The 22,042-nt window shown below is 59.3% G+C and overlaps 1 protein-coding gene across 1 annotated transcript; it reads right to left on the bottom strand.

Moving 5' to 3' along the window:
• Window positions 1-1,765: 1,765 nt before the first annotated feature.
• Window positions 1,766-14,037, bottom strand: BOK (BCL2 family apoptosis regulator BOK). Its single transcript, XM_065917222.1, has 5 exons — window positions 13,790-14,037; window positions 13,010-13,261; window positions 10,321-10,449; window positions 3,221-3,384; window positions 1,766-2,462 (listed from the first exon to the last, which is right to left on the bottom strand). The coding sequence occupies exons 2-5, from the start codon at window positions 13,230-13,232 to the stop codon at window positions 2,337-2,339; spliced, it is 642 nt and encodes a 213-aa protein (XP_065773294.1). The 5' UTR covers window positions 13,233-13,261; window positions 13,790-14,037; the 3' UTR covers window positions 1,766-2,336.
• Between the last annotated feature and the right edge of the window lie 8,005 nt (window positions 14,038-22,042).

Genomic DNA, 22,042 nt, shown 5'->3' with positions numbered 1-22,042 from the left:
GCCCGCGCTCAGGAGCTGCCCCACCGCGGCGTGTGGGACCCTCCTGGACAGGGTATCGGACCCCTGTCCCGTGCACCGGCAGGCAGATTCTCACCCGCTGCACCACTAGGGACATCCGCTTGTTCTCGGATTTAAAATCACGTTTAGGAAGGTTTTGCCCACTCCCCAGTTACAAAGAAATTCACACATTGCTCCTAGCACTTGCTTCACTTTTCACACTTGGCTCTCGGACCCATTTGTGACTCGTCTCACGTCTGGTGTGACGCCAGGGTTCGATGTGGTCTTTCTCCGTGCGCTGACTGCTCGTCATGTTTGCTGACGACCTCGTCTCCTTCACCTCGTCATGGACCCGGTTCTCCAGGCTCCAGGGTCTGTCTCTGTGGGCCCTGTGCCCCGTGCCTGCGCGTCTGCACGTGGCTGGGGCCTGGTGGTCTGAGGGGAGACCCAGAGGCAGGGAGGTCCAGACATTCCTCGTTTCTCTTCTTGGAAAGGTTTTCTTGGCTGTTTTTGCCCACCCCTCCTCATGTGAACTTTATAATTAGCTTGTTTAGATCCAGAGGGGGAAACATACTCTAGGACTTTCTTAAGAGGCAGATGCTTTCCTCAGTCGTGTCCCACTCTTTTGTGACCACATGAACTATGTATCCTGCCAGGCTCCCCTGTCCGTGGATTCTCCAGGCAAGAACACTGGAGTGGGTGGCCATGCCCTCCTCCAGGGGGTCTTCCTGACCCAGGGATCCAACCCGCGTCTCCCACACTGCAGGCGGAGTCCTTACCATCTGAGTGACCAAGCAGTTTCATAACAATTATGTTAAAGTTATAAACTCACTTACTTGTACAGAAATGGCTTTACGAGACTGTTTTCTTCTAGAACGAGGGGTTTTCTCCATCTGACCAAGTCTAAGGTGTCCTTGAGGAAGCTTCAGAGTTTGCCTCACACGGGGTTCACATTTCTTCTCCATCCTTCCCTCACAAAGTCACCTTCTGGATGCTGGAAAGGGTGCGTCCCCCCTGTATCTCCTGCCCAACGCGCCCCCCACACCGTCTCCCCACAGCGTTCTGAAACCTGCTGCTTTTCTGCCTCTGTGTCTGTGGCACCAGCTCCTGGTGCTGGAAATGCCCCAGGGGGCTGATCCCAGTGACGGGAAGCAGGGCGCTGAGGGACCCTTCCTCTCCCCCCACCCCCAGACTTCCCGCCTCGGGCGCCCCTAGGATGCCCCTCCCTGCGGATGGAGCAGGCACAGCTGGGAGGTGGTGCTGGCCCCCTGCCCGCTCCCCAGGAAGGAAGCTGAGGAGAGTGGTCCTGGGGGCCTGGGGCTGGGAGATGTGCCCCGAGGGAGGCGCGGGTCCACCGCGTGTGCACAGAAGCTGGCGTCTGGGCTCTTCCCGCAGGGGGCATGGCCAGGCGGCCAACGTGGCCATCCGGTGCCCCCTGCCTTGTACAGAAAGGGAACCGGGGCAGAGAGGCCACGTCCAGCCGTGTGCCTGCAGCCAGGGGCCGCCCCCGTCACGGCCGGGGTCACTGCAGTGGGAGGTCGGGGGGAGGCGTGGGCGGGGAGTGGGGCTGAGCCCCATGAAGGGCAGGGCCGCGCGCACACGAGTGCCAGTGTGCGCACATGCGTGTGCCCGTGAGCCCAGCGAGGCACAGGGCGGTGTGAGGCGGCCTCCCTGAGGGGCCCCGGGGCGGCTCTGCCCGCTGATCCATCACAGCCAGGCCGCCGCCGCCCGTCGCAGGAGGAGGGCGCAGGCAGGCAGATGGGCACCCTCCACGGCCACCGCACTTTATTGGGGTCAGACACACAGCATCGTCCTCATCCACAGGCTCGCGCGCCCGCAGCTCCCTGCCACACGGGGACCCCGACACACGCGTGCGGCACACATCTGACCCCCAGAAGTGGATCAGGAGGCACCTCAGCAGCCTCACACTCGGCATGCAGGGTCAGCCAGCCCCACGGCGCCTCCAGCTTCGACCAAGCCAGAGGCGCCTCCAGGCTGAACGTCCACGGCCCCTCCCTGAGGACCGAGGCCAGCTCCGGTCCTGACACGGTCCCGACACGGACGTGGCTTCCACTTCCTGCTTCAGGGCCAGGACACGGCGTGGCCTTCTGGCCCAGGAAGAAAGGGGTGGGCAGGGCTTCTGGGGGGAGCTGGGCGCAAGGGTTGGCACTGAAGCCCAGTCAGGCCCGGGGGAGACCCTCATGCCTCTGTCCAGAGGGCCTGGGTTCTGCAGGAGGGGCTCAGGACAGGGACTCCACCATCCACTCGGGGGCGGCTCCGAAGGTCTTCCTGGCTGGGTAGGGCGGAGGGCCCCCTGGGCCCCTGCCCAAGCCAGCATCTCATCTCTCCGGCAACAGCATGAAGAAGGCAGCCTTCAGGAAGCGACCAAAGCTGCAGAGCGCGGCCACCAGCCAGTGGGAGCGGAGGCCCGGGTCGGTGCTGACCACGCACTTGAGCACGTCCGTCTGAGGGGAGAGGGCACAGTCAGAGCGCGGAGCGGGGGACGCAGGCCCGCCCCACCCGAGGCGGCCGTGCCGCTTGAGGGGGTGCCCGCGGTCCAGCTGGACGAAGGCCCAAGGTCGGACGTGAAGAGGCAGGACGCTCCCGAGCAGGACACTCCCCCTGTCCCCCTGCAGACGCCGTGGGGGATGACCCCAGAACAGGAGCCCAGCGGGCAGCCACTCCTGACTTCCCTGTTTCTCTAGAGTCCTGCTAAGGAGCGCAGCCCCGGAGCCTGACCTCCGGCCGCCCTGTCAGTCAGCGTCCTGGCTGCCCCGGCGCCCAGCCCCGCCGGGCCCGAGGACAGGACGGGCAGCGGACAGAGCTGCCCGTGTCCTGCCTGCCGTGAGTCAGACAGTCAGACGCTCCCTGCCCCTGCCTCCCCCGCCTCCACCGTGGCTCCCCGCGGCCGGTGGGCTGCACACAGCTCTGCCACCACCCACTCTACAAAGAAGGCACCACTCCCAGCAGCCCCGAGACGGGCCAGCACTGGGCAGGTGATGGGGGATCCAGAGGCAGAGTGGGGACGTGGCTCTGACCCCGCCGTGGGCGGGCAGCAGGCTCAGCTCTGGGGGGTGGGCAGGCCCTGGGAGTGCCGGGGACAGGTCAGCCTTGGGGCAGGGCTGCAGCTCCAGCCGCAACCCCCTCCCCTCCAGCCCGTCACTCCCGCCACGGGTGACCAGGCGCTCAACCGGCCCCTGCCCGGCCCCTCGCGCGCCCTCACCCATCCGCCACGCCTCCGCAGCCAGGGTGCCAGCGTCTTCCGCACAAACTCCCCGAGACAGTCGACGAGGGCGTGCACCAGGGCGGGCTGGGCCTGCCGCACACAGTCCACGGCCAGCCCCGCGGCCACTGAATACAGGGACACGACTTTGCCCCACGTGATGCCTGCAGGGACAGAGAGGGATGCGGGTCACCAAAGGCCACCAAGACCCCGCTTAAGGCCAGGCCGCAGGGTCACATGAAAGGGCTGAGCCTCCCAGAGCCACGCGCCCGCCACCCCGCAAGTGACTGCGGTCAGCACCAAGGGCTAGCCTTGACCACCAGCTCCCAGTCAGACAGGGAGCTCGACCACATGGTTGATGTGCAAGTCCCGGCCACCACTGCTCAGGTCAGCTCTGCCAGCCCCACGGGCCATTCTTGGATGTCCTAAGCTTCTGCTGCACACCTGGGCCAGAGCCTGGGAGGACCCAGCCCACCTCTGCTGGAGAAAGCGACGGCGCAGAAAAGCAGTTCGGCAACGAGGGACCTGAGCGGGCCACGGGGGCTCGGGGACTCGGCACTGGGAGCACTGAACAGCAAGCAGCTCCAAGCTGCACCTGCTCCAGCCTGGCTGCCCCTGAACAGAGCAGGGCGCTCTCTGCAGAAGCAAGCGGAGGCCCAGGAGGAAGAACCATCCTCAGGCCCCAAGCTGCTGAGGGCAGATGGAGCCTCCCTGGGAGGACAGATGCGTGACAACCTGGGGACGAACACCTGTCGGTCACAAAAAGCTCCTTAACACATAAGAGATTCTGTACATTGATGAAAAAAAAAGAACGGATCCCCTGGAGACAGGAATGGCTACCCACTCCAGTATTCTTGTCTGAGAAATCCAAACAGAGGAGGCTGGCAGTCTATAGTCTATGGGGTCCCAAAGAGTCAGACACGACTGAGCAACTAACATTTTCACTTCCAACACTTTCTAAAGAAACAGGAGCACAAATTATGAATAGCTAATTCACAAAATAAAAAATACTTCTAATACACTAAACATAATCAATAAAGCAGAAGTAGATATTTTTCTGAAACTCTCTTTGCTTTTTTAATGATCCAATAGATTTTGCCAATTTGATCTCTGGTTCCTCTGCCTTTTCTAAAACCAGCTTGAACATTTGGAAGTTCACGGTTCACATATTGCTAAAGCCTGGCTTGGAGAATTTTGAGCATTACTTTGCTAGTGTGTGAGATGAGTGTAATTATTTGGTAGTTTGAACATTCTTTGGCATTGCCTTTCTTTGGGATTGGAATGAAAACTGACCTTTTCCAGTCCTGTGGCCACTGAGAAATCTGTATGCAGGTCAAGAAGCAACAGTTAGAACTGTACATGGAACAACAGACAGGTTCCAAATCGGGAAAGGAGTATGTCAAGGCTGTGTATTACCAGCCTGCTTACTTAATTTATATGCAGAGTACATCATGTGAAATGCCGGGCTGGATGAAGAACAAGGTGGAATCAAGATTGCCAGGAGAAATGTCAACAACCCCAGATATGGAGATGACACCCCCCTTATGGCAGAAAGCAAAGAACTGAAGAGCCTCTTGATGAAAGTGAAAGAGGAGAGTGAAAAATTTGGCTTAAAACTCAGCATTCAGAAAACTAAGGTCACGGCATCTGGTCCCATCACTTCATGGCAAATAGATGCAGAAACAATGGAAACATTGAGAAACTTTTATTTTCTTGGGCTCCGAAATCACTGAAGATGGTAACTGCAGCCATGAAATTAAAAGTCACTTGCTCCTTGGAAGAAAAGCTATGACCAACCTAGACAGCATATTAAAAACCAGAGATGTTACTTTGCCAACAAAGGTCCATCTGGTCAAAGTTATGGTTTTTCCAGTGGTCATGTATGGATGTGAGAGTTGGACTATAAAAAAAGCTGAGCGCCAAAGAACTGATGCTTTTGAACTGTGGTGTTGGAGAAGACTCTTGAGAGTCCCTTGGACTGCAAGGAGAGCCAGAGAGTCCATCCTAAAGGAGATCAGTCCTGAAAATTCATTGGAAGGACTGATGCTGAAGCTGAAGGCTCCAATAGTTTGGTTAGCTGATGCAAAGAGCTGACTGATTGGAAAAGACCCTGATGCTGGGAAAGACTGAAGGCAGAAAGGGACAAGAGAGGATGAGATGGCTGGATGGCATCACCAGCTTAATGGACATGAGTTTGAGCAAGCTCTGGGCGTTGGTGATGGACAAGGAGGCCTGGCGTGCTGTAGTCCATGGGGTTGCACAGAGTTGGACATGACTGAGTGACTGAACTGAACTGAATACACTAGACATGTGAGAAATGCTTACCCTCACTGATAGTCAAAGAAGCATAATTTAAAACACGATGTAAAGAATAGTCTATCAGGTTGAAAATTCAAAGTGGCAGGTAACCCTGCAGCCTGGCACCTGTGACGGGAAAGACATAGGCGGGCAGTGGCATCACCTGTGAGAGGAGAGCCCCGGGGGCCGGGCCCTGGTCTGGCAGGAACAGCACAGGTGGGGAAAGCAGGCCCCGGACCCGTGTTCCCAGGGACAGTCAGTCACAGGAGCACAAGTCAACGCAAAGGAACGCTTGAGCAGTCACCAAAAGGCGGAGATGACAAGACAGCAAGAGACGGTGAGTGGAAGAGCAAGAGGTGGGCCGCCTGCACAACAGAAGGTCATCTGGCCTCCAGAGGCAGGAGGTCCGACGGGGCCGGGACCACGCCTGCCGAAACAACACGTCTGTGAAGGACGCAGACTCAAATGTCAGTCCATTCCCAGGCAGAGCCGTAGAGACGGGAGGCAGAGCGGCGGGCCCCAGGGCTGGCAGTGATAGCTTAGCGGGCCTACGCGGTGGCGGTGCGACACTGTAGCTGGACCAATGCCGCCGAATCTCACACTCTCGACGCTTAACCGGGGCTTCCCTCGGGGTTCAGTGACCGAGACGCCGAGCTCCCAGTGCAGGGCCCAGGTGTGATCCCTGGTCGGGGAGCTCGATCACACACATCCCGTGGTGAGGTCAGACAACGAATAAAACGGTTATCAGATATCACGTGAATTTCCCCTCAATTAAACGAACATGTAAAAACCCCATAAAGCAGGCCGTGCCGCGCCCCAGGCCTGCCTGTTGCTGTGACTCTCACCCCCTGCAAAGTAGATCCACATCTGAAGCCCCTCAGGCCGGCCCCTGGCCCCCAGGGCCCCCTTCCTGCCGCTGGCCTTGGGCCCATGACCCCAGCCTCAGCGCTGCCCGCGGGGGCTCCCCACCCTCAGAGCTCTTCTCACGGGCCCCCGTTCAAGGGGCACCCAGGCCGCAGGGGCGCCACGTCCTGGGGACAGCGCCATCAGCACATGCTCCCCGTTCACCAGCTGCTCACGGCACACCAGCCCTGGTGGGACCCCCAGACTCGGCACCCCAGGTGGGCATGTGGGCTCCATGCGACCGCCACATTTTACCTGGAGAGAAAAGCTCTGGTCTGGGAGCTGCCAGCAGGCTGGTCTCCCGCGTGGGTCTTGGCTATGTCATATTTTCTCTGAGCTCTTAATGTTATTTTTTATGAAGACACTGTCTCACTACCGGGCTTGTGGTGGTAAAGAACCCACCTGCCATGTTGGAGACCCAGGTTTGATCCCTGGGTCGGGAAGATCCCCTGGAGGCGGGCATGGCAACCCACTCCAGTATTCTTGCCTGAAGAACCCCATGGACAGAAGAGCCTGGCGGGCTGTAGTCCATCGACTCGCAAAGAGTCGGACCCAACCGGGCAACTAGGCAGACAGCAGTCTCACTATCATAAACTCACCCTTTTGAAGTGTCAGATCCAAAAACTTTAAAAAGAAGACCCAGATGGGATTTCCCTGGTGCTCCAATGGTCAAGACTGCACTTCCAGTGCAAAAATAATTTTTTTAAAAAATAAAATGTGAGATCCAGTGTTCTTAGCGTGTTGACAATGTTCCACAACCACCACCACCGCTGAATTCCAGGCATTTTTACTCCAAATTCCTGTCCCCATGAGCATGGTGTCCCTGTCACCCCAGCTCCTGGCAATCTCTCCTCTACTCGTCTCTGCAGATGACCTGTTCTGGACATTTCACATGAATCAAATCACACAGTAGGCCCCATTTCGTGTCTGACTCCAGTCATGGAGCAAAACGTTTTTCAGGCTCCTTGAGTCGTCCTGTGCATCACACCGCATTCCTTGTTACCGCCGAGCCAGGCTCCATCGCGTGGACGGACCGCCCATCAGGAGACGAACCTGAGCTGAGGGTACGTCCGCTGCGTGGCTGTGAGGCTCTGAAGGCCCATGGACAAGCCCCGTGTGTACACATGGCTTCCCTTCTCGGGGCGAACCCCAGGGTGTGGAAGTGCGGGGTCAGGTGGGGATGCCGTCAGTCACCCCACTGAAGAAGCTGACAGGCGGTCCACCGTGGCATCCAGCTCCTGGAGGCCTCCCGCATGCTGGGTTCCGAAGGCCTGCCTCCACCCCGCAGGGGGAGCGAGGTGGAGTCTGTGGCTGGATGTGCATTTCCCTGGTGGCTGACGGAGGTCAGAGCATCTCAGAAGAGACAACGATAAAGATCCTTTGCTCATGTTTCAGTGAGGCTGCCTTTTTAGCAGAGATTTCCGAGAGTTCTTTATCTCATGTATGTTTTGATCTTTCCATGGTAAAATACTTTCTTCTTCTAATGAGAAGTAAAAAATGAAAATACTTGCCAACTTCATGTTCTCCCACGGAAGGGAACCGAGAAGACCCTTCAGCCAAGATGCAGTGGGAGCGTCATCCCCACCGCAGCGTGTGGGGGGCTCAGGTGCGTGGAGGGTGCGGCCACGTAGGGGGCACCCCAAGCCCTACCCTGCAGTCCTCGAGCTGCCCACCTCACCGGCCACAGAGGAGAGGGGCTGGCCCAGGAGGGTGAAGGGGACGCGGGGCCAGCCCGGGGGTCAGCGGGGCTGGCCCCGCTGCAGGGGAGAGGCCGCACGGGTTCTGGGATCCAGAGAGGTTGAGAAACTGCCTGCAGCGCACACATTGATGAGGGGGATGAGGGGGCGGGCGGGCGTGGGGGCTGCCGCAAGGAGGGGGCGGAGCCCGGCCCGGGGCGGGGGTTGGGGCGCCGGGCGCGTGGCGGAGGGTGGCAGGGGAGCTTGAGTCCGGGGGGCACAGCCCCTGCGGTTTCAGACTGAGCTCCACAAGCCACCGTGCCCGCGCGCCCTGCGCTCCGTCCCCAGGGCACATCCCCCTCCTGGAACCCACAGCCCTTCTGGGCTCGTCTCTGGTCACCGGACCTGAACGGGCTGGGCAGGCAGGGCTGGCCGCTGCGGCCTGCCCCCCACCCTCCCACCACCGCCCTGGGCCCCAGCCCCCTCCCGCCCGGCCGCATTCCCAGAGATGACCCTTCCTTTTAAAGCCAGCTCTCGGCTCATAAACCAGCTGCCCGCTGACAGCTCAGAGGCAGACACAGGCGGCCACCCACACTACGGCGTCAGGCCGGGCGGGCCTGGTGAGGGCGCCCAGTGCAGCAGGCAGCCCCGGGTGCCCGCAGCGCACCTTCCTGCCTGGCCCCTCCCGCTGCCTTCTGCACCAGGCCAGCCTGGATGCCCCCGGGCCCCGTCCGGGTGAAGGCTGTCAGGCCCCCCAGGGCACCCCGGTCTCTCCCCACACCCCGGGGTCCTGCCGGTGGTGAGCGCTGCAGGGAGACCCGCGCTGACCCTGTGGAGGCTGGCCCACAGCTGGGGGTCCCGTGTCGGCCACCTTCAAGGCCGGCCTGCCCTCCAGGGTCAGGAGGCCTCCTCAGAGGGGGACAGGGGAAGGCAACCCACCGAGGGTGGGGTCACCAGACAGGGCCTCTGACGGGCCTGCAGCCCCATCTGGCCCCCCGTCTTCAGTGGGTGAGCGGAGGGTTCCCCTCAGGGCGGGACTGTGTTCCGGGCGCCCCTGCCCCGAAGCCCGTCGGTGCTAAGCGCACCTCGGCTGAGCAGAGGCAGGGTGAGCGCTGGGTCACACCGCCGGTCAGCCAAGGGCTCGAGGCCTCCCGGCTGCCTGGGGCCCTCCTCTGCAGGACGTTGTGCCCCCAAAGCCCCAGGGGAAGGGGGCCCTCCCCACTCTCAATGCTGCCTGGCCACTCACACGCGTCCTCTGGCCGGGATGCAGCCCCGAGCACTCAGCTGTGGGCCCGCATGGACCCCTCCCCGAGGCCGGGACCACCATCGGCCAGGAGCTGGGGGGCAGCAGGGTCGGCCACGGAGAAGGTGCTCCCCTGGGCGGGGCTCTGCTCCTGGACGCCAGGCAACACCTGGCCGTGCCCGGTGAGGGCGCCCAGCGCAGCAGGCAGCCCCGGGTGCCCGCAGCGCACCTTCCTGCCTGGGTGCAGGCACGTGGGACCCGGGACCGAGGCACGTGCACTGAGCAGGGCATCGGGTCACAGGTGGGCCACACGGAGCCCACGGGCTTCCCGGGAGGGGATGTGGGGATGGGGGGGGGGGGCCTGGGGACGAGCCCAGGGGTCTCCCGTGAGCCTGGAGGCAGGTGTGCGGACAGGAGCAGGAGCTGCTCTCAGGTGAGGGCATGGGAAGGAGGTGACAGGGACAGATGTCGCCCGCCACCGGGGCCCAGAGGGAAGCTCTGGGAAACCCACGGGGGCTGTGGGCGAGCCAGCTGACCCAGATGAGGCACCCCTTTCCAGAGAGCCTTTTGGCCAGGCACCCCCACTCCAGAGCGCCCCTCCCACGGCGGGGGCCGACTGGCAAGGCACCTCTGCCCAGAAGACTCTGGTGCAGCGACCCCGTGACTTTTCAGGTTCCAGGAGCCTGGCAGCGCCCACTCTGGCTGCTAGGCAGTGGGCACCGCGCTGCGAGAAGCCCAGGCCCCATGTCAGCCAACAGCAGTGCCAGCTGGAGGCCTGATAGATGCCGCCAGCCAGGACTTCCGGCCAGGGTAGCCCCAGAACCCCACAAGGGGCCCGAGCCAGCAGCCTCATGGCCCATCGCCCTCAGACCCAGCGAGGTTCCCTGACAAGCCCACCTGTGCTGCAGCCCCAGCCCCAACGACCCCCAGGCCCCAGGCCCCCAGCACCATGGGTCTGCAGCCTGGACACGAAGCCTCACCTGCAGAGAAGATCTGGGTCGCCACAGCCAGGAAGGCGTCGGTCACCACGGTCTCCGACTGCAGCGAGAGGTTCAGCTGGCGGGCCACGTTGCGGTAGACGCTGGGCCGTATCAGCTCCAGCTCGTCCGCTGCGTGGGCACAGGGGCAGGTCAGAGCGGTCCCATGGGCCGGGGGCCGCAGCAGGGCCCTGACCCCAGCCCGATCCCTGACCCCCGACCTGTCCCATGTCCACCTACTTGATACCTCCCCCAGGGTCCCCAGACATCCTGACAAGGCCAGGAAGGTGCTGTGGGCACCCCAGACCTGGCTGTGGCCTGCCCTCTGACAAGTCAGCCACGCCCACGCCCCAGGGCAGAGCCGGCTGGGCCGGTGGGGCGGGAATCCCGGGCATGCCTGCTGGGTGACTCACGGCACACAGCGAGCTGCTGCGCTGCCCGGGCAGGCAGCCAACCCCAACGCGGGCAGGGCGGGGGCCAGCGACCCCACACAGGTGGGCAGCTCATGGCTGCCTCAGCGGGGGCAGGGCGGGGGCAGCCTCACCAGGCCCAGCGTCATTCAGGAAACCAGAGACCAAGCCACTGCCCGGAGGCGGCAGGCCTGGGCTCCTGGTGCCCGGCGGTGAAGGAACGCCCTCGCCAGGCCCCATCTGCGCCGGGTCTCCAGGGACGCGCCGGAACCCCTCATGGCCCGCGCACTGGGTGTCCCCCAGCCCAGCCGCTTCTCCAGCCAAAGCAAACAGGGAAATGCTTCCCACTGGAGGTCCGGGTGATAAGGGCGCCGCGTCGGCCCTGGGGCTAGCTGCACTCCGTCCAATTCAGGAAGATCTGAAGCCAGAGCGGGACTGAGACAGGCTGGTGGAGCCACGGGCAGTGGCATGGAAACACCCAGGGCAGGCCTGGCCGGACATTCCCACGCACAGGCCTGGGGGGCGACGGGCCCCCAGAGAACAGCTGCGGGGGCATGCCCCCGCCTCTTCCTCTTTGCTGCTGCTCCCGGAGCTGGGCGTCTGTGCCGTGGAGGGGCTGGGGGTGCTGGGGGCAGGGGACGGCTCCAGGCCGTGGCAAGGGGCGGGGAGCTCACATGGAGCAGCTCACAAGGGCCGCAGAAGGGGATGAGAAGACTGGGGGTCCAAGCTGCCTCTCTCCAGGGCCCCCTCAGCCATCTGGCAGACGCTGAGCCCAGGGACGGGCCGTGAAAGCAGCTGGAGGGGGGGGGGCCTGAGGCCTGGCCCCAGGGAGGGCCAGCGTGGCCCACTTGGCTGGACTCTGCTCCCCCAGGCCAGGCCGGAAGCATCCCAGGCTCCCTGGATCCAAGGTCACAGTTTGGAAGGGACAGTGATTAGCGGAGCCTGCAGCGGGGCTTTCCAGACAAGTTCAAACAACAGGGACCCTGGCCCCGAGGCCCTGCTCCAGGCAAGGCTGTGGAGCTGGGAGCGAGCAGGCCCGCAGGGCAGGGCAGGACAGAGGAAGGACTTCCTCCCGGCCACGCCAGGGGCCTCTCAGCAGCCCAAGATACCGAATTCTCCAGGGCCCTCTGGAACGTTCACCCCAGGCTTGTCCCTACAGCCCAGCTGGAAGAAACGGCTTGGGCCCTGGCCTCAGGGGGGTACAGGCACTCTGGACCTTTGGCTGAAACCTCAAACCCCACATGCTCCCCCCCAAGACCCAGGCAGGACACCACCCTCCTGCCGCCCTCAGCAGTGCCCCCACGCCAAGGCCCCTGGGCAGACCAGGGCTACACAGCCCTGCCCCCAGGGTCCACAGAACACAAGGGCCAGCAGACACGAGTGTCAGCCTGAGAAGAAGCGGGCATCCCCTGCCACGGGGTGCTCCCTCCAACCCAGGGTCCTGGGCGACTCTCTCAACCCACTCTGGAGAGCCACCCAGTCAGGGTCAGGGTGCCATCTGAGCCCCCACACCCCCCTGGGTGCACACTCCCCACGTGGAACGTCACGCCAGGCGGTGTAGAACTGGGCAACCTCAGTCTCCATGGCGAGATGGCTGACGGAGTCAGCTGAGAGGGTCCCTCCCTCTCTGCGGTCCTTGGAGAAGATGGAAAGAGTTAAGCCCGATAACCCCAGAATCAAGTACTGCTCTCCATGTCTACACAGCAGGCCACGCAGTTGGGGTTTGCGGCTGCCCAGCCTCACACGGTTTCTGCTCTCCTGGGCACTAATTTCCACAGGAGCCGGAGGAGGCTTCCAAACCCAGAGAAAAGAGCAGCCCACGCAGGACTGCAGCCAGTAACTGTGAGGACCTGTTTTCCAAAACAAACATCAGGACACGTGGTCCGACAAAGGATTTTTGTGCCCAGCTGAGTACAAGGGTCACTCTGGAAATTTAGCCACGAAAATATCATTCCTCCAGGAGTTTTCTATTCTTTATGACCAGGATGTGTGCAATCTGGGCTCAGCAGGCAGACTGGGGCGGTCTGGCGGGTGCACTAGCCAGCCGAAGGGTGAGCTAGGAGAGGTGGTTGCTGGAAGAAACCCCTGCCCGCCTTGCGCGATAGATCCCTCAGGGCACCGGGGCCAGCCCCCTCCCTGCCCCGGAGGAGAGACAGAGGCCCGGCCACCCGCTGGGCGGCCAGTGCAAGGACAGCTGTACCCGAGGCGCTGCGCGTCCGCCGGACTAGCTGGAAGGGGCAGCCTAGGGACCCCGCCGGACGGCCGGCTGAGGCCGCACTCACCCAGGCGCAGCAGCACGGCGCACACCTCCGCCAGGCGGCCGCCGGGGACCGGCGCGGCGCGCTCCGGCGCGCTCCAGGAAAGGCCAGCGCGCAGCAGCCGCGCGTGCACGAACTCACGGCCGAGCGCCTTGGCCTGGGCCACCAGCTCCTTGTCGGTGGGCGAGCGGTCAAAGGCGTCCATGATCTCGGCGGCGAAGACCGAGGAGCGCCGCAGCACCTCCATGGCGGGGACGCGGGCGGGAGGCGCCGCACCTGCGGGCAGACGGCGCTCAGACGGGCCCGCCTTGTCGCGCCGGCCGGGCTGCGAAGGGGAAGGCCGGCCGCGCGGAGGGCGGGCAGCGGGGCGCGGGGAAGGGGCGCGGCGCGCGCCGGGGCTCGTGGCCGAGCGCCGGGCCGGGGCGCACAGGGAGGCCGGGCGGGGCTGGGCTCCGGGGCAGGGCTCCGGCCGGCTGCGGGTGAGCGCTGCGGTTGGTGCTCCAGATCTTTAAAAGCGCGGAGTCACATTCTTTCAGATGCCAAACTCAACCACAAGGATCCTCGCGGCCGCCGAGGATAGGAGGGACAGCAGCGAAATGGCGATTTGCTCCGGGGCCGCCGCACCCGCGCGCGAAGACTAGTGCGCGGGCGACGGAGGCGCGGGCACGGCCCGACCTGAGCCTTGCCGGCGGCCGCCGGGACCCCGGCCCGGCCCCGCGTCCTGGGCCGCCCGCCTCCGCGCCTCGCGATCCTCGGTGCCAGTCCCCGGCCTCGCTGCCCCCATGGCTCCGCCCGCCTGCTCACCTCTCCTGCCGCATGTCTCGGGCGCGGGGGCCGGGGACGGCTGCTGGCTTCAGGACCTGCGGGCCGCCGCCCCCGCCGCTCGGGATCCTTCCATTCAAACCCGCGAGGCCGCGCGCCCCGCCCCGGTGCCCGCCCAGTCTACGCCGAACCGGCTGGAGCGCGGAGTGCGCGGGCCCTCGGGCCCTCCCGGGGCTCTGGCGGCGTCGTCGGGGAGCTCGGGGAGCTCGGGCAGCGATGCGCGACTCTCCGCCGGCGAGAGGCGAGGCTTGGGGCTTTGCCTTCTAAGGGAAAGGCAACCCCGGGGCGGAGCCGAGGCCGGAGCTTCCCCGCCGCCTCCTCGCTTAAGGAGGACCGAGCTAGTTCCCAGGGCGCGCTCTGGGAGGGCCTGGGGGCGGGAGCTGTCCCCGCCTGGCCCGGTGAACAGGACCTACTGCGGGCCCCATCCGCGTGGGCTCACACCCGGCTTCGTTAGCTTATTGATTCCTAGAGGTTCTTTATATATTCTGGGTGCTGTGTCCCTGGTCTTACACATGGCTGGACATTGTATCGATAGATGGATATTTGTGTGTGCTTTGTATTGAAGTTATTGCCATTATCTTCTGCCATCTTTGCTGTTGTGTATGTTGAACAGTTTTCTCCATGACGTCCAATGTATCATTTTTCTCACCTTCAGTGATTTTTCATTAGGACATTCTCCCCTGTTTTATAAGCTTATTTGTTTTAGCATTCACATTTATTTCTGTGATGGATTGCAGGTCAATTCTTGTGAATATTATGGCAGGGGTCAGAGCTCATCTTTTCCATATGGATGTCCAGTGGACCATCATTGTTTATTGCAAAGACCATCCTCTCCCCACTGAACTGGAGAACAGTCCCATTATAAACCAAGTGACTGTATGTGTGAGGGTCTGTTCTGGGTGCTTTTCTGTCCCACTGTTCTATTTCTCTCTTTTTGGCATGTGGGTTCTTAGTTCCCAGGTCAGGGATCGAACCCACGCTGTGAAAGAGTGGTTCTAACCAGTGGACAGCCAGGGACATCCCTGTTTCTCTATCTTAAGTCAGCATCCCACAGTTCAAACAACAGGACGCACCCACTTGCCTAAATTCACACCCAGTAACTGTGAACGCATGTTCTTTCCATGTGTGCATAGGATGCTAAACAAAATAGATCATGTCCTGGGCCATGAAGCCTCAACAAATTTCAAAGGACTGAAATTATACAAGTGTGTCCTCTCCGAAATAAATTAAAACTCAAAAGCAGGAAAACTACCAGAAAGCCTCCAAGGACTTGGAATTGAATGTCACACTTCTAAATCATCAATGAACCAAATAGTAAATCACAGGAGAAGTTGTAGAATAATTTGAAATGGACAGTAGTGAAAATATGGCACATTAAATGCTGTGAAAGGCAGATAAAGCAGTCCTTTGAGGAAAATTTATAGCTTTAGAGAAAAGCTTGAAAATTAATGCTCTAAGCTGCAACTCAAGAAGCTAGAAAAAGAACAACAAATTAAACCCAAAAGTGAGAGGAAATAAAAATAAAAGCAGAAAATGGTAGGGAAAAAAGCAAAGCTCAGGGAAAATCAACCAAGTCAAAAGTTGGTGCTTTGAAAAGGATGCAATGGATAAACCCCTGGAAATAATGGATAAAAAAAAAAGTAAACACAAATTCCAATGTCAGGAATGAAAAAGAGGACATAACCACAGATATAACAAACATTAAAAAGGTAAGCGACTTCCCCGCTGGTTAAAACTCTGTGGTCCCAAAGCGAGGTGCCTCAGTTCAATCACTGGTCAAGAAACTAGATCCCACATGCTGCAGCTAAGAGTTCCGATGCCGCCACCAAGAGCCGGCACAGCCAAATCATCTTTCAAAGGTAGTGAGAGGACAGTGTGAGCAACTTTATGAAATTCATTTGAAATGTAAATAATTTACCAAAACTGACACTAGAAGCAATAGAAAATTCTGGATAGTCCTATAACAATTAAATAAATTTAATTCAAAATTTAAAACTTGCACAAAGAAACTTCTAGGCTCAAATGGTTTCATTGAGGAATTTCTCTAAACAGTTGAAATACCACTGACCTTGCACAAACCTGTATAAAGAATAGAAAATGAGGGAACCTTTCCCATCTCATTTTGTGAGGCCATTTATAGCATTGATACTGACACCACTAGGAAGGTATTGAACTTCTGTCTGCCTTGGCTTCCCCGTCTGTAGAATAGAGAAAATAATAATACCTACATTTTGTGGACAGAATCAGTTAGTCCATGCATGAAAGAACTTGTCATATAGTAATGGCTCAGGAAATCGGCCCTGAATACTCACTGGAGGGACTGGTGTTGAAACTGAAGCTCCAGTACTTTGGCCACCTGATGAGAAGAGCTGACTCATTGGTAAAGACCCTGATGCTGGGAACGACTGAAGGCAGGAGGAGAAGGGGACGACAGGGGGTGAGATGGCTGGATGGCATCACCGACTCAATGGACGTGAGTGTGAGCAAGCTCCAGGAGACAGGGGGGAAGACGGGGAGGCCTGGTGTGCTACGGTCCATGGGGTCAGAGTCGGACGCAACTGAGCGACTGAACAGTAGCAGCTCAGTAATTGTGAGCTGTTTTTTCAGAAAAACTCTAAAATGTGAGTATGCATTTTAACCTACTCTTTAATACAGAGCCTGGAGCAGGCAGAGTCTGCCTTTGGCATTTCTGAAGAGCCCTAAGATTTGGGTGGAGGAGGAAATGGCAACCCACTCCAGTATTCCTGCCTGGAAAATTCCATGGACAGAGGAACCTGGTGGGCCGCAGTTCATGGGGTTGCAAAGAGTCAGACACGACTCAGTGACTTGGGATGACCTGTATTTTATAGATGAAAATACGGAAGCTCAGAGCAGGAAGGGGACCTGCCGAGGCAGCAGCTCGGGACTGAGCGTGGCCGGACCGTGACCCCCAGGCCGGTGGACTGGACCTTTGGCCGGGAGGAGCCAGGGCCTCCCTCAGCACGTGGCCTCGGGCAGCTTCCTGCCCTAGCGCAGCCCGTTTCCTCCCGCCCAGAAGTGGGATCCTGAGGAGGGACGCGGGCCCTGACCCTGCAGCCGTGGGCTCGCCTGTGCGGCACGGCCCCTTCAGGACACGAGCCGCCTGCCCGGGGATGGGGGAGCCCGACCCTGAGCTTGTTCACACATCCTTGAGCCCTGAGACGCTTAAAGAATCACAGAAGCGGGAGGCGTCAACCCCCCTGGGCCCTGACAAGGTCACCCCCACCCTGCTGCCCTGGCAGATCCAGCCCGGGAGGCCGCTGAGAGCCTTGAGGGGACACCAGGGTTGTGGGGTCAGAGTGGGCTGGCGCTCAGGGGTCTCCTCGCGGGCCTCTGCGGCCCCCACCCGCCCCAGGGACTGAAAGCTGGGAGCTGCAGCCTGACTCCCATGCAGTTCCTGGTGTGGGGGGGGCCCGCCGGTGCCGCTGGGGGCCAGAACCCCCACTGTCCCCTCTGCGGAGCTATGTGGGCGTGGGGCGGGCCCTGCTCCTGAGGACGCTGCCTGGTGGGCGTCAGTCCCGCTCTCCCAGGGATCTGACGGTCCGGTAGTGATGCGGTTGCCCCTTGGGCCAGAGCACAGGCAGCCCCTCCAGGCTTTGGGCTCGGGGGCGGGGGTGCCTGGGGGCGTCAGCACCACTGGCTCAGAACCGTCCAGGGCCAGCCCCTCCCCGTCGGTTTTCCGCCCAAAGCTCGTTCTTTACGGGGATTTAGAGCCCAGGCCAGAGGGTTTTGTATAAACTTGGATGAGAGTGAGATAAACAACCTGGGAGCCCGCAGCATACGGGGCAGAATGGCCAAGGGAGCGGTCCACGTGCCCGGCTTTCAGCGCCCCCCACCATGTGCAGGGCGGCGGGCGGGGTGGGCTCCAGGGCGGCGTGGCCTCCTGCCCCGGGCCCCCTGGACCAGCCACGCCGTGCCTGCCCCCTTTGGCAGCACCCTGGGGTAGTTGTTACAAGCGGTAAGGTGAAGTCCTGTTGTCTGCAGTGTGGATGGGCGTGTGGCGGGCACCCTGTTCTCTGATGCGCTTGCAGGCCCCCAGCAGCCGGTGGGGCCGAGCACCTTCCCTTCCATCCATCTGAGCCTCAGGACTCCTCCCTGTAGGGGGTTTCTCCAGCCTGACCTCTTTCTCTTACTGGCTGGGCCCTGTTCTTTATTTTCTGGGTGTTAATCTCTTGCCTGCAAATGCCCCCACCCCCACCCCGCCTCCAGGGCTCCTAAGCCAGCCACCCAGCTTTGTTCCTGGCCTTCTGCTGTGCTTTTTAAAAATCCATTTTTGTGACTGTTAAAAAGACGCTTGTTTCTTTTTCCTCCCCAAATCAGGCTGGCAGTTGGTCTTGCGTTTCCTGCTGGAGACGCCTGTGCTTTTCCAGGACTTAACGCCCCAAACTGAAGCCCGTCTGTGGGTCCCAGACCTACCCCGGCTCCAGGCCCTCACCCTTCCTATTACTTTATTGTGTGGATTTATACCTGGCACAGAAATTTCAACTCGCAGGCATTTTTGTGTGCAGTTGTTGTGCATTTTAACCAAAATGATGCATGTCCATAATTGAAAGACTCCAGCGGTTTGGGGGGTGGTTTCCATGAACAGCAAGTGTCTGCAGACCACCTCCCAGGTGAGCAGTTTGCCAGTCACGGCTCATCCAGGCATCTCCTCTGAGTGACTCTGCTTTCACAGCATCATTCTTCAGCGGGGCGCCTACGGGGCAGGGTGTGGGGTGGGTAAGGAGTTAGCGCCCCCAGCCACACTCCTACTTCCTGGCCCCTGCCTTTCTTTTTTAAGAATCTTTTATTGAGGGAGTTCCCTGGTGGTGCAGTGGCTAAGACTCCATGCTCCCAGTGCAGGGGCTCTGGGTTCAGTCCCTGGGAGCTAGATTCCACATGCCACAGCTAAGACCCAGTGCAGTCAAATACATAAATTAAATATTTTTTTAAAATGTATCGGCGTGTAGTTCTCTTCTGCACCGTCTCCCATCCCGGTTCAGCCCAGCACACCGCACTGCTCCCTGGGCTTTGCGGGAGGTCCATGTTTCTCGGCTCGGCACACGCTAGTTTGACCTGCTGATCCCAAACTCCCACTCCACCCTCCCCCACCCTCTGGGCAACGGCAGTTTGCTCTCTGTCGACTTCGTGGGGAAGATCCTTTCTGTCATATTTTGGATTCCACGTATAAGTGATAGCATAAGGTATTTGTCTTTCTTTGCCTTACTTCATTTAGCATGTTGCTGCAAGTGGCGTTGTTTTACTCTTTTTGAATGGCTGAGTAATATTCCATTATATGTATGTGTACACACACAAACCACCTCTTATTTATCCACTTATCTGTCGATGCACATTTAAGTTGTTTCTTTGTCTTGGCTATTGTAAATACTGCTGCTATGAGCACCGGGACGCATGTTTCTTTTTGAATTATAGTTTTGTTCAGATATATGCCAGGCTTTCCTGGTGGTTCAGACTGTAAAGAATCTGCCTACAGTGCAGGAGACCCAGGTTCGATCCCTGGGTCGGGAAGATCCTCTGAAGAAGAGAATGGCAACCCACTCCAGCATTCTTGCCTGGAGGATTCCATGAACAGAGGAACCTGGCAGTCTGTAGTCGCTGGGGTCACAAAGAGTTGGACCCGATGGAGTGACTAACAAACAACAGCAAGAAAACATGCCCGGGAGTGGAAAGGCTTGGTCATATGCAAACCCTAGTTGTAGTTTTTTTGAGGAAGTGTGCTCCATAGTGGATGTATCAGTTTATATTCCCACCAGTAGTGTCAGAGGGTTCCCTTTTCTCCACACCGTCTCCAGCTTTTACTGTTTATAGACTTATTATTGATGACCATTCTGACCAGCGTGAGGGGGTAGCTCATTGTAGTTTTGATTTGCATTTCCTTAATCATTAGCAATGTTGAGCGTCTTTTCATGGGCATCCTATTGGCCACCTGTGTGCCTTCTTTGGAGAAATTCTGGTCAGGTCTTCTGCCTGTTTTTCAGTTGGGCTGTTTGTCTTTCTGTCATTGAGCCCTTTGAGCTATTTGTTACTCTGTTAATGAGCCTTTGTTGGGCACTCGCTTTGCACCCACTTTCTCCCAGTCTGTAGGTAGTCCCTCTGCTTTGTTCAGGGTTCCCTTTTCTGGTGCAGAAGCTTGTCCGGTTGATTCCTTCCCCTTGTTTGTTTCCCACTTGTTTACTTTCACTTTTATCTCTGTTGCCTTGGACTGCATTGGGCGGCTGAACTCAGTCGTAGATTTATGTCAGATCATGTTTTGCCTGTGATCTCCTCTAGGAGTTTCATGGTGTCTTATCTTATATTTAAGCCTTTAACCCATTTTGAGTTTATTTTTGTGTATGGTGGGAGGGAGTCACTGGTTTGCAAGCAACTGTCCAGCTTTTGCAGCACCACTTGCTGGGGAAGGCCTTTTTCCTCTTGTATATTCTTGCCTATCTGAGAGGGACTGCTTGTCTGTATGCATGTGGGTTTATTTCTGGTGGGTCTCTCTTTCTAAAATTTCCGGGTTCTTCATTCCAGTAGGCTGCTGGAGGATTCTGCGCTCTGTAATTGATTTGGAGTCATGCTCACAGTTCTAATTTTCTAGGGGCCTTCCACGCACCCCATAGTCCCCACAGGCACCTCCGAGCATCCAGGCTTCCCTGGACTCAGGTGTCCCCCTAGATGGCAGCACCCAGCTTCGTGGGCCCTCACCCCACAGCCCCCTCACCCCACCAGACTCCCTCAGGACCACAGTGTTGTGGGCTGCTGTTACCCCATCGTACTTTTCCCCTAAGATTTGTTTGTGTGTGAATTTCTTGGCTGTGGTGGGTCTTCGCTGATGCTCAGGCTTTCTCTCTCTGTGGGGAGGGGAGGGGAGGGGACGGCTGCTCTTGCTTGTCCTGAGGAGGCTTCTCATTGCAGCGGCTTCTCCGGTGGAGCACGGGACTTCTGGGCCTAGAGCACAGGCTGTGGGTCCTCCTGGAGCAGCGATCAGACAGGTGACCCTGCCCCGCAAGGCAGATGATTAACCACTGGACCACCAGGGAAGCCCCTCATCCTGTCCGATGAAAGACAGGCCAGCACGGAGCAAACCTGTGCAATGGGGCCCTTCACTCACCCAGACTGAAGGTGTCACCTGGACCTCAAGGAGATCCAACCAGTCCGTTCTAAAGGAGATCAGTCCTGAATGTTCATTGGAAGGACTGATGCTGAAGCTGAAGCTCCAATACTTTGGCCACCTGATGCGAAGAGCTGACTCATTTGAAAAGACCCTGATGCTGGGAAAGACTGGGGGCAGGAGGAGAAGGGGACGACAGAGGATGAGATAGCTGGATGGCATCACCGACTCAATGGACGTGAGTTTGAGCAAACTCTGGAAGTTGGTGATGGGACAGGGAGGTCTGGCGTGCTGCAGTCCATGGGGTCGCAGAGAGTCGGACACGACTGAGGGACTGAACTGAACTGAAGGTGACAGCCCCCACAGTGGAAGAATGGAGTTTGCCCACCCACCCCACGTCCCCCATCCTCCCAGGGTGACTATGTCCCCGTCAGCCTTGGCTGCAGCAGAGTCTGTACTGTTCACTGCTGAACTAATTAGACGCGCTTCCTGCCCGGGGGTATAGTCGTCGCCTCCCCCGGCCCCCGCCGCGTCCATGTGCCAGGCACTGATAGCCACGCGTGTCACGGCCCTGCAAAAATGCATCAGCCGCTTCTCCAGGTGGTCGGGCAGCGTCGCCTCCTGAAGGCCTCCTGCGCACCTTCCCACCAGTCCCCGCAGTTCCACAGGTCAGGAGAGTGCCTTCGCCCTGGCCCGGACCTTTCCCCTGGCTTCTGACAGCTCCTCCTACTCCTTGATTGCTGCCTCAGCAGAGGACCCTGGGCTCCATTTGAGGGATACCATGTCGGTCTCCGGGGACTATGATTTCAGGGGCTTGTTCATGGCTGGCGTCCCAGGTGTCCTGCTTTGTCCCCGTTTCTCCAACTCCTCTACGTGATTTGGTTCCTCCCTTCGGGGGTTGGGGTGGCATCCTTGGCTGCCCTTCCACGAGAACAAGAGGGTGCAGCAGCTCCCCGTGGGGTCTGAGCAGAGCCTGGAGACCGGCGGCCTCTTTCTTGGGGTCCCTGAAAGGGGGTCCTCTTCCTGGGCAGCTTGAAAGCTTATGGTTAGAGTGGAATCCGGAGCGTCCTCCGCTGGCTTCACACTCCAAGTGTACCCGCCAGCCTGATTTTTGTGCCCTCCCC

Source organism: Muntiacus reevesi, chromosome 1 (genome assembly GCF_963930625.1).
Source record: "Muntiacus reevesi chromosome 1, mMunRee1.1, whole genome shotgun sequence".
Taxonomy (NCBI): Eukaryota; Metazoa; Chordata; class Mammalia; order Artiodactyla; family Cervidae; genus Muntiacus; species Muntiacus reevesi.
The sequence above is the reverse complement of the archived record's forward strand: the minus strand, read 5'-3'. Positions and strand labels throughout refer to the sequence as shown.

What these genes read in the sequence shown, in the direction of transcription:
- BOK (XM_065917222.1), bottom strand. Translation starts at nt 13,232, where the DNA reads ATGGAGGTGCTGCGGCGCTCCTCGGTCTTCGCCGCCGAGATCATGGAC. An exon ending in CGCCGTGCTGCTGCGCCTGG is followed by an intron (nt 10,450 to 13,009) that starts GTGAGTGCGGCC and finishes GTGCCCACGCAG; the next exon opens with CGGACGAGCTGGAGCTGATA. An exon ending in TGCGGAGGCGTGGCGGATGG is followed by an intron (nt 2,463 to 3,220) that starts GTGAGGGCGCGC and finishes CTCTCCCCTCAG; the next exon opens with ACGGACGTGCTCAAGTGCGT.